Source organism: Elaeis guineensis, chromosome 1 (genome assembly GCF_000442705.2).
Source record: "Elaeis guineensis isolate ETL-2024a chromosome 1, EG11, whole genome shotgun sequence".
NCBI classification, from domain to species: Eukaryota; Viridiplantae; Streptophyta; class Magnoliopsida; order Arecales; family Arecaceae; genus Elaeis; species Elaeis guineensis.
Window position 1 is genome coordinate 148,465,985 of NC_025993.2, and position 15,702 is coordinate 148,481,686.

Genomic DNA, 15,702 nt, shown 5'->3' on the forward strand with positions numbered 1-15,702 from the left:
TATGAAACCGTAGTGCATAGTTCTGGTCATGGAAGGCATGCACGTACATATTATCACCAATAAGAAGTTGGACTACCATAAGAAATTAACTCAATCGAGCTGAAGATTCAGACATGCCAAATGTTCATGAAAGGAGCAGATTTTGTCGCAAAGGTAAAACATGTCTCTATCAAATATGTCAAGGGACTGGCAGGTGTGGCAACAAGTTTGTTTGAATGAAAACAAGATCTGTGTGAAAGCTTGGTGCTTCCTTCAATACACAGAAGCTGCTAAATGACTGTAGTTAAACAAAAACCGCTTTATCTGACATTAAAAGGACAAAAAAGAAAGGTCTGAGAAACACCAGCACTAATTAACTGGCAAATGGGAGACTCTTAAAGCTAAGAAATCATCACTGTATCTTAGTTGACTTTCTCAATTTCATTAGTTGAGTTTCCGCAGCAGTGCTTTAAAACAGGGTATGCTGGACTACTCGGGATGCACACAGAAAAGTGGGGAAGTGGGGGAAAAGCCTTAGGAAGGCTAATCTAAATCAACATCAGTTAGTTGGCTGTCTAAATATGAAAGCAATGATATTGCAGAAGACAGAAAATTGGAAACTAGATGTAAGCGTTTCACATCCTAGACTCCTGTTTCCAATCTAGTTATCCCGTATGATGATCGCATAATGTTTAGAATAGATAACTGCATGCAAGTAAAACACTTCGGTGGAACCTGCAAAGGCAACAATTCAATAAATACACTTTATACAACCATGTTTGGCAGCAGGCACATTACATTCTAACCAACATCTTCAGATAAGCCACAAAATACTTATTAATTTTCCCTATTTTTCCTCAATTTTTAATCAATTAACTGAATTTGCATCTTATACCTCAGTCCTTGGGCGGGTCTAGCAGGTTTCGTACTCCATGAATATCACAATATTTGTCACCTGAATTGTTTGGTGTTCCTAGCATACGGTTACAGTTATGTGAACATAAGAATGGAAGTAGATAAAAGATGAGCAGTCCATCTCATTACTAGCACAAATGTAGAAGACATTGCTCTTCATGGAACCATGTCTGACATAACATGTCAAAGTAATTGTTATAAGTACCTTATTCAAGATCTACTTGAATAAATCAATATATCTGCATTGAGATGTTATGAAAAAATAGTGGTGACTGCCCCAACCAGACTTGGTTATCAAAGCAAAACTGAATATATACAATAATATTATGCCTTACAAAAGGAAAGACAGAAGCTATCATCAGGATGAGCAAGATAGCATGCACACACCTGGCCTATAGGCCCATGCAGGTGGCAAACGTGCATACTTCTCCATTTCCTGTTGTTCATCAAATGGATGTTCCATAACTTTCAGCAGCCTGCGAACCTCCTCATAATCACCTTGCTCAGCAGCATCGATGGCACCTTGGCATAGATAATTCCGAAGAATGTACTTCGGATTTACAGAGTTCATTGCAACCTTCCTTTGTTCATCAGGAACGCCACTAGAGACCAGCTTCACGATAAATAGCATAAAAGAAATTGTGTGAGATAAGGCCAATGTATAACATGTCTAAACTAAAACTAGAGTTTTCAATAATTTTATGAAGTATACCCCAGACAAAACAACAACAGACTGAGCAAATTCAATAATGCAAACAGACTCATAAATTCATATCATCACATAATTTCGTTGTTATTGTCTTTTCATCAGAAGTTTACATCATTCCATTTAAGATGAATGATATATGTTCCTTGCCACAACATCTTCCTAGAGTTGAAACCATCATATGTGTGACAGACAGAAGCAAGATTCGCTACACGGATACCGGCCACCATATTGGTATCTTATCAGTACAGTCCATACACTGTACTGATACAGCATTTTCCCATGCCCAGCCATGGTAAAGCCTAAAACTGGGCAATACAGAGCGGATCTGCCTGGTTTAGACCAAGCAGACCGGTTCTGCTTATACACTGAACGAAACCTTAGTACCGCACCCATACCTTATTGGTATGGTACCACATGCTCCGTACAAAATGGTACGCATCAGTACAACAAAAACCTTGAAGAAAATACTAGCTCATGGTTTTAAACTTATAGATCAAAGTTATGAGGAAAATATAGAAATCAAAACTACTAAGAAATCTCCCAACACCTTGAGGCTAGCTTTACAAATACTAGTGTTCTGCTCATGCTATGCACGCTATCCACAAAGGCAAGGGAGGAGTGGAGTCCATTGAAGAAAATGAACTTCCTGTCCTTTCCACTCTCTTGGCAGTTTCTATTTCCTCCCTTCCTCTGCTTGCCTTCCTTTCAAAATTACAGTTAATGAAGAAATAACATTTGACAGGTGACTCCTTCCGTCTCCCACTTAAACTGAAATTGAAGAAAAAAAGATTTTGTTACAGTGGCATTCCTTTCCTTCTAAGAGAGAGTATTTCCTTTCTCTCAACAAGTGCACACTACTAATATGCTGCCTATCAACATATATAGACTGGATGACACTAAAGCTGCAAAATGATACTCAAAAATTTGATAATGTAACCTGACAATCTGATAATCTGATGACCAACCACTCACTAAGTAGGATCTGGATGTGACCCATATCCAACCTGATAGCCCAATGGATAAGCCAATAATGGTTTATAATAGTTTATTGGCACAAATATAGACATATATTAGGTATCGACAGAAATTTCATGCATGATAATAAATTAATGTTTGTACTTCAATTCATAGTTTATATGCTACTCTATTAGCATATCCCCTTTTAGATTAGATTTAAACTATCGACATAAAGATTAGATTTTATCATTATAGCGTTGGGGCTCTCTTTAAAACATTTTTTTTTTAAAAAAAAAAAAGTAACAGGCAATGATAGCTGGTTCCCATTATGTGAAACCATTTAGAACCACAATGAAAAGAAACAAAATTACAAATATGTTCGGTCTAGTTATTGACCCAGAAGTTTCTTTCTACATTGGTTGCAGAGTAAGGGAAAGACCACTAGTTACTCAAATAAGAGACTCTTTGATTGAGCATCCTAACAACACAAGCTTAACAACTCCTGATGAAAACTGTCAGCCCATAGCTGATGGCATTTAGCCAGCCAATCAGCTGGACTGAACTATAAGTTTCATCATTATAAATTTGTTTAGGCTACAAGAATAAATAAAAATAAAAAATTAATATATTCTATACTCTATAGAGTCATTGAATGTTCCATCATGGATCCTAATCCAAGTCAAATCTGCCAGGAAGATCTGGAACTGCATGCTAACTCAATTATCTTACTATAGATCTTACTAGGATCTGAACCAAACTTAACCCATTTACACTCCAAGATGGCCTAGTGAAGTTAATGCTTCCGTTAGAATGTCAGAGTGCATCAAACTCCAACGTTTGGTCACAGGATTTCTTCTTATTTATATAGCACTGATTTTCATTATTCGTTTCTATCAAATGTGACAATCTGCGAATGCAAAATTAATATATACATATATGTATATCTACATATGTATATATACATGTATATATCCATGTATACATGTGTGTGTGTGTGCATATACATATGTATATATGTATATATGTACATATATATCTATATGTAGCACTAGAATGTCAGAGTGCATCAAATTCCAACGTTTGGTCACAGGATTTCTTCTTATTTACATAGCACTGATTTTCATCATTCGTTTCTATCAAATGTGACAATCTGCAAATGCAAAATTAATATATACATATATGTATATCTACATATGTATATATACATGTATATATCCATGTATACATGTATATATACATGTGTGTGTGTGTGTGTGTGGATCTATATACATATACATATGTATATATGTATATATGTATATATGTACATATATATATCTATATGTATGTATGCATATGTATCTACATGTATATATATCCATATCTATCTATATGTATATCTATACATATCTATCTATCTATCTATATGTATGTATGTAATATATGTATGTATGTAATATATATATATATATACATATATATATATATGTATATATATATATATATGTATGTATGTATGTATGTATGTATGTATGTATAATGTGTATATGTATATGTATATGTATGTATGTATGTATGTTATATATGTATATGTATATACATGTATGTATATGTGTATGTATATACATGTATATGTATACGTACATGTATCCATATATATATTTATATATATCTATATCTACACACACACACACACACACACATATATATATGTGTATATATATATACACATATATATATACATAGAGATATATATATACATATATATATATATATAGAGATATATATATACATATATATATATATATACATAGATATATATATATATATACATATATATATATATACATACATATATATATATACACATATATATATACATAGATATATATATATACACATATATATACACACACACACACACACACATATATATATACACATAAATATACATACACACACACACACACACACACATATAGAGAGAGAGAGAGAGGGAGAGAGATAAAACAAATTTCATCCAGGTTTCCTTAGGCTTGTCCTCCACTTTCATCAGTTTACAGATCCAAGGACCCAGTCCTTAATAGGTCCTACTGTTTCAATGCACATGCTCATGAATCCCAGACATTCTCTATCACCTTTTTTTTTTCTTCGTTTTTATGTTTTTGTGTATCTAAAGTCAACAAGACATATGGTGTTGTATGGTTCAGAATGTTATAAACAGCATCCAAGAAGTCGAAAGTAACAACACTGGAATTTTTTAAGAAGGATGTGAGGCAGATACAGAAAGAGAAGAATAAAAGAAGAGTATTATAATGTAGAAGCTATAGGAGTTGCAAAAATTAAGAGTGAAGTGATGGCAAATCAAGCAAGAAGGCATGGGCATGTGCCGTGAAGAAATGAGGGGTCACCAATAAAAAGGGGTGCCTTAATCATTGTTTAAGGCATCTAGTGAGAGAAGAGGAAGAGCTAAAGATATATGGATGGAAACAAGATTCGCCGAACCATCCCAAACTGCCCAGCGCATATCGAACCTGACTACTGTGGAACCAGATGGTTCATAATATTTGTTCAGAATAGGTGGAAATCCAGTCCGAATCGAACGGAATTATCAATCTAGATGGCACATGCCGGTTCAGGGCCAAACATCCCTTTATGTAAGACCACTGACCCTCACCAAACCCTCATTCGACCCACTTACTCTCTCTTCTCTCATTCTCACTCCCTCTCCCTCAGTCTCCCCATATCTGCCCTTGGAGGCTCTTCACCCTCTACTGCCAGAGCTCCTCCAATCAACCACCCCTAGATTATATGAGCTTGGCACCTCCTCACTATCCTTGTCCACCTCCACAGCTAATAGGACGTCGGCCTTCTCCTCCACTACATCTCCCACCACCTTGTTCGTGTATTGGCCAGCCACCAGTAGGAAACTACCTCTCTCTCTCTCAGAATATGGGCCAAATCCTACAATGGTGAACCCGGTACCTGATAGGTACCTTGTTATGTAATGTGTGTTTGCATGGTACAATATCATAAGTACAGGTCATGGTACCAGTTGTGCAGACCTCAAAAAGACCTGGAGAAACTGCAAATAGTATTAAAATGGCTATAAATATGAAGGATTTCATCAAGCTTATCCCAAATAAATGAGACAAGGATCAGAAGTTAAGCTACCGATATGGTTTAACATCCATCTCAATCAGTTGTCCATCAATTTATCCTCTATTTATGCAACTTATAGCTTCCTCTCACAAATTCTTGCAATATTATCCTTCAGGCTTGAGTATTGTCTTTGAAGTCTAAATTTCTCTATATTTCATCATTACAATACTTCTAAGCAATTTTTTAACAAAAAGAGGAACCAAATGGTGGACAGTGCGCATCAAGTAGGGTGACTGCAATAAATGCAAAACCACACTGAGTGGGGGGGAAAACCATATCTTCTAATAAAAGACTATCGAAGTTGAGGGAAGGAAAGGTAGTTTCAAATCATGACAATCATGACAATAATACCTCCTGAATATAGGTCTTCAACCAACTGATCCATGCTTCCTTTCTTTCCTTACCAATGTCTAGCAACACAGCCTTAAGTGGAACAAGCAGCTCGTTATTCGAAATGTTAGGGTCTGCTCTGATATTTGAAAGTAACCGAAAGAAATTTGTGTAGTCAACTTTATCAGTAGCCATGTTGCTGAGCAGCTTGCTGATTAACTGTCTGTTGTACTTCACTAAACCAAGTTTTCTGGTCATTATAGATTGATACTCATCCATGAATTTGGTTCCATATCTGTAACAGTGAAAAAAAGCATCAATAATAATAAAATCAACCACATGGAATCCATGGTCAAACGGAAGAAGCAACAATACCTCTCCATAGCATAGTTTGCCTCTTCTTTGCTGATCAGATTGGCAGTGGACAAAGTTGTGGTAAACTGTGCAACGTTCCACAAGCCAATGTCTGGTTGGTTTGCAAAACAATACCTTCTTCCTGGAAGGTCAGTGGTATTTGGAGTATAACTGGGATCAAATGCATCCAAGAAGCCAAAAGGTCCATAATCAATAGTTAGGCCTAAGATGCTCATGTTGTCAGTGTTCAGCACACCATGGGTGAAGCCAACCCCTTGCCAACTTGCAATCAAGGAAGCAGTACGCTCAGCGACCTCAACTGACCAAGCTGATAAAACCACGGGAAAAAAAATAGATTGCATTTCCTCCAAAAATTCCTTCACATCAATTTGGAATGTATGTAGCATGGAGGATACTGAAACATGGCAACCAAAAACAAATGTACATATAAAGAATCTTACCTGCATACTTGTTAGATGTCAAATCAATATGTGACAAGTCTCCCTGACCAGTCTCAAATGACAAGCCTTCACTCTTGCTCATATTTTCAAGATGAGGGAAATGATGTCGTATTGTGTAGTCTGCCAAAATACGAACAATGTCAAGGTCCTCTTTGCCCCTTGATGCATGGATCTGATATGAGCCAAAACGAAGGAAGGATTGTGCAACGCGGCAAACAATTGCACCTGGTTCCTCTTTTGGATTGCCACTGTACCAGGAGTGAAACCAGAGAAGAAGGAACATATTTATTCAACAAGAGCACTCTGTTTGAAATTTAATTGCAAAGAACTGCACTAGACTTCAGACATTTCTTATCATATAAAAACAAGTGCATTTGAAACATGATTGCATGGCTCCATTAAAACTATAAAGATTTCCTTCTATATCAAAAAATGAGCAATAGAAATATTTGAAATTTATTTTTTAATAGCACAATATTTAGTATTAACGAGAATTCAAGCATCGCATATCCCACTCAACTATGCAACAGATAGAATTAAGAGGTTAGGGCAAGTAGTTGGACACTTGGATCCACCATATAGTCTAGTGCATGGACAGCTTGGTAGTGATTTCTATTTAAGAATTAATCATGGGCTATTAAGATTGGGATAGGGAAAGTGATGTGGGATAAATAAAGAGAGGTAGCATGATAGTTGATGCAAAAATCTTTCAATAACCCAAAGATATCATCTCTTTCTATGATTGGTTGGCAAGAAAGCAGCTGACACATGGGGCAGGTATATATCTACTTAAGTGAATATGCACATGCACAAAAGCAGTACCCAGTCCATCTAAATATCATATAGGTAATTAGGCATCCTTGCATTGTTCACAGATCCACCATAAACACTTATCAGATATCGCAACATGGACATGCTTGTCAACCAAATCAAAGGAGGCCTTCAACTGATATAACAAGAACTGAAGAACTGCAGCTTGCTATCAGTAGCACTAAAGCAAAAAACAAAAAAACAAAACTTCAGCAACTATCAACTCACTTCTATTCTAGCATTTAATATGAAACTGTCATGCCAAGTTCTTGAACAAAGCCTTAAAGCAATCACACCATTGAGCCAGAAAGCAGACACACTAATGGACTTTTCTTGAGAGAGGAGAAGATTTCATTTACTATTCCATCAATAACCAACTCTAATATTCTAGGCCTCATTATTTGAGGATTTTAGATAGTACATGACCCAATTAAATCTTAATTGGAACAAAGTAAATCCTAGCCGTCAACCGAATAATAAACAAGAATAATATGTATTAATCACTTGTAGGGCAGTGGGTTTTTATAATGCTTGACTTCAATGGCCTCATGTCATCAAGCAACCATAAAATATTTTAATTGTAATGCTGAAAGTTACTTTAAATTGTGGGCCCTCTGGAAGTCTAGGATGTTTTCAAGTTAGTTGGACTCCATATTCATTCTAAAACCTACTTAATTATTTAAAATGCTCACAAACAGGGTTGTGCACTGCATGCTTCAAGGGAAAGGATTTGAATAATTACATTAAGTTCAAATTGAAAATAAAAAAAGAAATAACTTGATTTCATAAAATTGAATAAAAGATCAAATTTAAACAAAAAAAGAAAATATAAATATAAAATGAAAACAAATTAGAGAACAAAACCAATAAGAATACAAAATTTAAGATTAAAGGCAGAAAAACTCATACAAACAAAAGTATAAGATTATAAAATATACTAAATAAAAACGTAAACCATAAACGAAAATCAGAAACAAAAGACATTGAAAACTTTACAGTATAATAAGGTAGTCATACAAAAAGAAAATTGGAAACTAAATGAATAGACTGAAAGTAATAGAACATAATGAATAAGTAAGTAAAATACATAATAAAATATAACAAAATAACTTCAATAGAAAAATATCAACTGAGAATACTTAAAAAATAATGAAAAACAAAAGGATAGGTTAGAGAGAGAAGGGTGGGAGTAGGATGTGGCAGGTTAGGTAAAAGACGACAATGCTTATGTGGGAAGGGTCTTTGTTGGGAAGTTTCATGTTAAAAATGGAGCATTTAAAGCATCATTAGTTAACCCCATACAACCAAAGGTGATTAATAGGAAACATGATGGAGAAAGTATTAAAGAGATTATGAGAAATAAAGGAAAAAGAAGAGTATTAAGCAGGCCAAGGGCCAGGGAGGGATAGTGAGTGTGATCTAGGAGAAGGAAAGAGGGAGCGACACGTGAGCATCAGTGTCACAAGTAGTGTGTGTGTGCACATGTGTGCCTGTGTGTGCATGCATGCATGTGAAAAAAGAGGACAGAAGGGTTGAGAGAGGGGGGAGTTTAGCTGTAAGTTGAAGACCAATGATCATAGACTACTAGGTAGGTAATAGATTGAGATACAGGACAGGCTAAGGATTTGTGATTACATAATGCAGTTTAGGGTATTCCATAAACAAATATTGGAAAATGAATATTTTAAGGATATTCATAATTTCAAATTTTGTTTGCTTACTATCACAGAAATTTGAAAAAAAAAAAAAATAGCTATAACTTACATATTGAACTCTAGCACAACTCAAATACAGAAAAAATGAATTCCTACATCAAAGAAGAGGAGAGAATTGAGAATGTTCAAACAGCTGATTATACTTTACTCCTTTTTCTATACACACATAAGTAGATGGATACCATTATACAGACAGACACATGTAAACATAGACATTATATAAAAAGTCCAGACAGACACGTAAACATAGAGTGTGTAAAACAGCTCCCTGCAAAGAATTCACAAGTTATCAGATTAGAGAGCATACTCATAAAACATGTCCCTAATGACACTTTTGCCGGTTGTGACAAGACAAAGTGCTCGGGTAGTAGGAATTCCCAGTCCATTCATAGCTTCACTGCACAAGAATTCCCGGATGCTGCTACGCAGGACTGCAAGACCATCAGCAAATCGACTGTATGGAGTCTTGCCAGCACCCTTGAGCTGCAACTCCCATCTTTCACCTCGGGAATTTAGAAGCTCTCCTAAAGTTATGGCACGACCATCCCCCAGCTGACCAGCCCATACACCAAACTGATGTCCACCATAACATTGTGCATATGGCAGCCTGCAGATGATATAAAAAATATTCAAACTTTAACGCACATCATCAAAGGTGAAATTCATTGCATGAAAAAGGAAAAGACTTGCGATGAAGAAGCTGCCTAAAACTTACCCTCGCACCAAAGGCAGTGCTCCAGAAAAAATTAGTGGGAAATCTGGCCTTTCAAATCTGAAAACTTAAATAAATGTGAGTATATGTACATGCCATCCTTCCTGCTAATTGCACATGATCTCTGAAAGAAGAACTAAACTTATGATGAATCCAGCATGGATCCAGCCAGCAGAATCAATGAACTTCCATGATAAGCAAAGATATAAAATATCAAGCATAGAAGGCAATATGGCAAGGTGAATTTGTGATACTAGATGAAAAATGAAAATCATATATCCTGTCCCCAGACTCCCCACTCATTTGACACAATTGACTTCATTGTCCTGTCTGTCAGATATACCCCACTTAGGCTCACATCTTACAATATTAGAGAACCAAGTTTAGAAAAGTCACCAATACATCCAAAAACTAATACAAAATTATGAAACATACAACATAAATCTACCACGGACTAAGGAACTCTGACCCCACTAAAACTGATGTACCATAGAGACAAAAAGAAAAGATTGTTTAACCAAGTAACTGAAATGACTTAATGCTTTTGATATTCAAAACGAGAACTCAGCCTCATCCCATCAGGCCGAGGTCAGTTATGGAGCAGAACCTACATAGGGAGCTTCCACCAAAGATACTTCCGAGCCTATGTTTATATACATCATGAAAGGTGTGACAGGTGCAGGAAACTTCAAATCAATATACAAACAGCCATTTTCTGGGAGAACATTGGCAAAAGATGCATTTATGAAGAAAACAACAGAAGGTAATATGATGGTAATGGAAACAGATTGTCCACTTTGAGTCCTCAATGGCTTCTTAGTCCTGCAAAGCATGCCGAAGCACTAAGCTTATCCAGGGAATGGGAATAAGAATAATAGATATCATGTCATTTGATTAACAATATGCCCAGAGTACTCTATTATACTGGGAGAGGAAGTAACGCCATAAAGGCATAAACACTATTACAATGATAGAGATTGCATGAGCTTTCAGTAACATTATCACCAGAAAAAGAAAATGGAAATCTTAATCAAACTAAAATACTCTGATTGTTAACAGAGAGAAATCTCAAATATAAATGAACTCCGGTAATTTGACTGGCAGCATGATTGATTCAGTAGCACAATGTGAATTTTACTAGACAACCAAAAGGGTAAACAATTATGAGGTGCAGAGCCACTTACTCTCTGGGATCCAAATCAAGCAACTTGGCAACTGACTCAGACCACACTACAAGCTCCGGCTTCTCTACTTCAGCAGATGGAGAAACTTTTGTGTAACAAGCATGTAGGACCTGAAAGCGAAATCAATTGTAACTTCATCTGTGAGTTTTAGAAAATCACAACCTTGTTGCAACCTAGAACTCTTCTTCCTTGTGCGCGTTGGAATATAAAACCTCATACTGTGACACAAGCTGGCTGAATATTTGAAGTTCTAAAACTGCTTCAAGCAGTTTGTGAAGTCTAACATTGCATCTATTGAAGAGTCAAAATATCATTAAAATAACAATTCACTTATGCCAGAATATTAAGATGCAATTCATTTCACTACTTAGGATTTGTGAAAACTACACTGATGCTTTTGATGCCTATGGTTGCTTCACCATGACTCAACTGCACATGAAATGCTCCCTGAGCAGGTGAAAAACTGTGGGCTTCTTGGTGTGGAAACATAGACTCCGGAGCATCATCTAAAAGGACGAGAATTAGTTCAAGCCACTCATAAACAGCTCATGTCCAGCTCATGTACAGCTCAATTATGAATAAGATGAAACTCGGATCAATTGTAAATGAACCAAGCTTGACTCTAGGTTTTAGGCTCAAAAAACTAATGTCCAACAAACTTCAGCAACCCTCAGAATAATCCAGGTAAGCTTGATTAGGCTAAAAAAAAAAAGTCAAATGTTATGCATTATACATTATAAAATACAACCTAAATGTTATCGAAACAAATATAATGGCCAAAATCTAGAAGCATAAGCAATCGATCCTATAGGCTAACTGATTTTAAGGATACTAAGCTCATTGATGTCAAATCCCTCCATCTTCCATCACCTTGTTCCACCTCTCTCCGCCTTCGAGCTAATCGTCGCTCCTCTGCCAGCTGCAACAACCCTTTATGGCCCTCCACTAGCACCAAGATCCTTGTTTCTCTACCACAATGAGGACCATTCCTCCTCCAATGCCACGCTCCCCCTTCCTCTCTTATCCCAAGGCATGCAACTTCTTTATCCGTGTTGAGCTTCTCCTCCCTTTTTCATCAAAGTCATTGCTCCTCCATTGGCACACCTGAGCCCTGCTGCTCTTCCTTTATTAGCATTAAGTGCCCTCAACCTCCTGGCTCTCTCTGCCTCTATCCACCTCCAAGCTAAAAGGCCTTCCATCGAGCTTGAGCCAACTCCGAATCAAGTTTAATTCAAGCTTTTTTTCAGTTCTAACTCAAGTTCAACTCCGTTCAAGGGTAAGGAACCACTCAAAAAAGGCTCATATCCAGCATGGCTCGAAATTAGGTCAATCAAGCTTGTTGCAACAGAAATGAGCTGATCTTGGTATGAATTTCATACTTTAAGCCATGCTAGCAGCCTTAACTATCAGCATTTAGCTACGTGAAGGACATCCAATTTGAATTATAAGAGCTTTCACCAAAAAGGAATTGGATGACCGAAAAAAGAACTGTTATGATGTGACTGAGATAAACACATGTTCTCATCAAACAAAACACGATGAGCAAACAATTTTACATCATAAAGAAAACTAAACTACACTCTCAAAATGATAGGCATTAGATCATGCAGTTGCCGAGTGCCAAGCTTCAAGTCACAACAATGCAAGTTGAATTAATTTGAAAGATTGGCAACAAAAATATGAGCATATGAGGAAATTGTTGCTACATGCTAAGTTGACAAGGGACAGGAAGAGGAGGAAAAGAAGGGTACAACAATATATCCACGAAGAAGAAAGAAGGAAGAAAGCTAAGATGCAATAGAATTCATGCATCGAGAAGAAAGAAGCAAGAAAGCTAAGATATGATAGAATATGTGTCATAAATAAAGCCCTAATTGCTGATCTTTGTGCATACCCAAGTGGCCTCTACTAATTTCATGTGCTTTGTTCTTTAATCAAATCTAGCTGATAGGTGTAAAACATATCTAAAAAATCAGATTACCATGCTTACGTCTATATGCGCCATAGGTCATTTAAATAGTGAAAGAAAGATTTACTTGTGCTAGTAAAGGTGAAACTTGAAAGGAGTGAGCAAATTTTGTTGGATATGTCACAAGTGGTCAATCAGCAGTAACAAGAGCACATTGGAGAACCATAAGCCAAGATCAAGTGTGATCCTTAATAGCTTGATATTCCAGGCTAAATCATGATAATGATTACATTCACCATTATAGAGAAATTCTATGAGTTATCAACAACAACAACTATAAATGTCAGTCCCTTGCTACACTTTGAAAGATAGTCTTAAGAATATATCTAAGGCATATCTCTCTTTTCAGTCCCTTGCTACACTTTGAAAGATAGTCTTAAGAATATATCTAAGGCATATCTCTCTTTTCTTTCTGAATTTGGTTTTGAGAGGTTTGGAGAAAAGAGAAAGAAAGAGAAAGGGAAGAAAGCCAGAATCTCTTGCTTGGATAGTAAAATGAGGAGAAAAGGGGAGAGAAGGGAATAGAAAAGGAGAGAATAGATTTACCATCACACCCATTTTATGTCTGAAAGGGATATGGGAAGAGAGAGATGTCTTATATGCGATTTTTGATTTTGCAAAGTCATATCTTTGAGAAGGGTGATTCAGGATGGGTTGAAGGAAAAACAATGCCCATAACAGCCCAGAGGTACTTCAGGAATATGAAGTAGTGGTGTGTTGGTGATGCACCACTAGTTTCACATTACATACAGAGATTTTTTATTTCCTTTCTTGGACAAGTACTGAACTTTTCTTCTCTTTTATCTCATGGGCACCCAAACAAAGGGGGCAAGATTCACCTTCTTTCCCTTTGTTTCTCTTTTGTTTCCTCTCATTTTCCTACTTTTCCATCCTCTCTTCCATTATGCATCCAAACAGTGTGAGGAAAGAACCCTTTCCTCTCCCATGCTCTTTATCTTTTGCTAACCAAACAACAAATTTCGACTTTCTCTTCTCTTCATTTCAAATCTCGGTATCCAAAATGAGTGTTAGGTTGGACATGCTTTGAGGATTTGATGAAACAATGTCATATAATGACAATTCCAACGCACTAATTTATGATCCCACGCTGTGTTTTTAAAGCACAGCTTTTCAGTGATCGTGATGATTACAACATCTTTCTTGAGATAACTCCGTCAAATGCCCCTTTTCATCTCTAAGGACACTACCATGGTGAACATGGGGAAGAATAAAGAATGCTATGTTTATAGTAACAAATAGATCCGTACCTTTTCTAATTATGCCTTAAATCATCGAGAATATTTCGAGATTAAATAAATTGACCGAATTCTACCAATAAATAAACTTTATGGAGACTGGATCGCAAAAATGCATACTTCTTCCAAGAATTTCAAGAAGAATTTGGAATTACCTCTCGAGGAATCGCGTCAGTTCTTGGATCACCCGGTAGCTCCCTAACAAACGAGTGATCCCAATTCAACTCCTCAAGCTTCCGAGGAACCCCTTCCTCGCCTATGCTCCCGTCTCCACTAGCCTCCGCAGAAAGTTCCGACGCCTGATGCCGAGCCTCTTCCGGAGATGCCATAGGAGCAACGCCGGTAAACCCTTCTCCAGCGCCGAAAGCGATGCAATTCAGGCGACGGAAAGGCCTTCTCCGCCTATCAGCCCGGGAAATCTGATGATCCGGCGTACGGGCTGCGGCCAATGGGATCTCCGGCGGAGGGCCGGAGGAGAGGTGAGGATTAGATTCGAGGAGGAGGCGAGGAGGAGAGGGGAGAGGGAGGCGAGGAGATTCTTGGGGAAGGCGGCGGGGAGGAGAGGCAGAGGGAGGGGAGAAACGAGAAATGAAGCATGTCGGCTCTCTTTTCTAGTCTCTCTCGTGTGAAACAGGGGCGGGACCGCGTGATTTATTTTGGGAAATCGTGGATGATTGGATTATGTGGACCGTCCATCTGGTTAGTCTTTCTTTTTTCTTTTTTTTTTTTTTTTTTTTTTTTTGGTACAGTTTTTTATCTCGTGTTGATAACAACTACAGAGCTGAACATAAGACAGCATTACATCAGGGCTATAAAGAACAGACAACATATTACAAGACTGAATAGGAAAATACAGCAAAGACTGAATAGGAAAATGCAGCAAACATTAGATCGCCTGCTAATGAGGTGAGTTTTTCCTTTAGGGGGGTTTATGTGCGGTTCATAAGAGTCACATGGTATTATGCAGGAATCTAGTCCAATTAGTTAGGCTGGTCTTGAAAAAAATGCATACTTCTCTATTAAAAAAAAATGCCACTTCAATATTTTAAACTAAAAAATTCTATATTCATGTGTGGTTCATAAGAGTCACATGTTATTATATAGGAATCTAGTCCTGCTGCGGCCAATCGCCTCGTCGCCCGATCGCCGGGAAGCGTGCACCTGCAAAAGGAAGTCCGCACTGATCGGAGGCGGCTCCGGCGGGGACCCT

The 15,702-nt window shown here is 37.1% G+C and overlaps 1 protein-coding gene across 1 annotated transcript; it reads right to left on the reverse strand.

Annotated features, from left to right (window-relative positions):
* Positions 1–1,049: 1,049 nt before the first annotated feature.
* LOC105061237 (uncharacterized) lies at positions 1,050–15,094 on the reverse strand. Its single transcript, XM_010945225.4, has 8 exons — positions 14,648–15,094; positions 11,268–11,377; positions 10,087–10,143; positions 9,679–9,978; positions 6,847–7,094; positions 6,407–6,713; positions 6,053–6,326; positions 1,050–1,507 (listed from the first exon to the last, which is right to left on the reverse strand). Exons 1-8 carry the CDS (start codon positions 14,819–14,821, stop codon positions 1,253–1,255), a joined length of 1,725 nt encoding a protein of 574 aa, XP_010943527.2. The 5' UTR covers positions 14,822–15,094; the 3' UTR covers positions 1,050–1,252.
* Positions 15,095–15,702: the final 608 nt, after the last annotated feature.

What these genes read in the sequence shown, in the direction of transcription:
- LOC105061237 (XM_010945225.4), bottom strand. Translation starts at nt 14,821, where the DNA reads ATGGCATCTCCGGAAGAGGCTCGGCATCAGGCGTCGGAACTTTCTGCG. An exon ending in CTTGATTTGGATCCCAGAGA is followed by an intron (nt 10,144 to 11,267) that starts GTAAGTGGCTCT and finishes TTAAGTTTTCAG; the next exon opens with ATTTGAAAGGCCAGATTTCC. An exon ending in GACATCTAACAAGTATGCAG is followed by an intron (nt 6,714 to 6,846) that starts GTAAGATTCTTT and finishes TGGTTTTATCAG; the next exon opens with CTTGGTCAGTTGAGGTCGCT.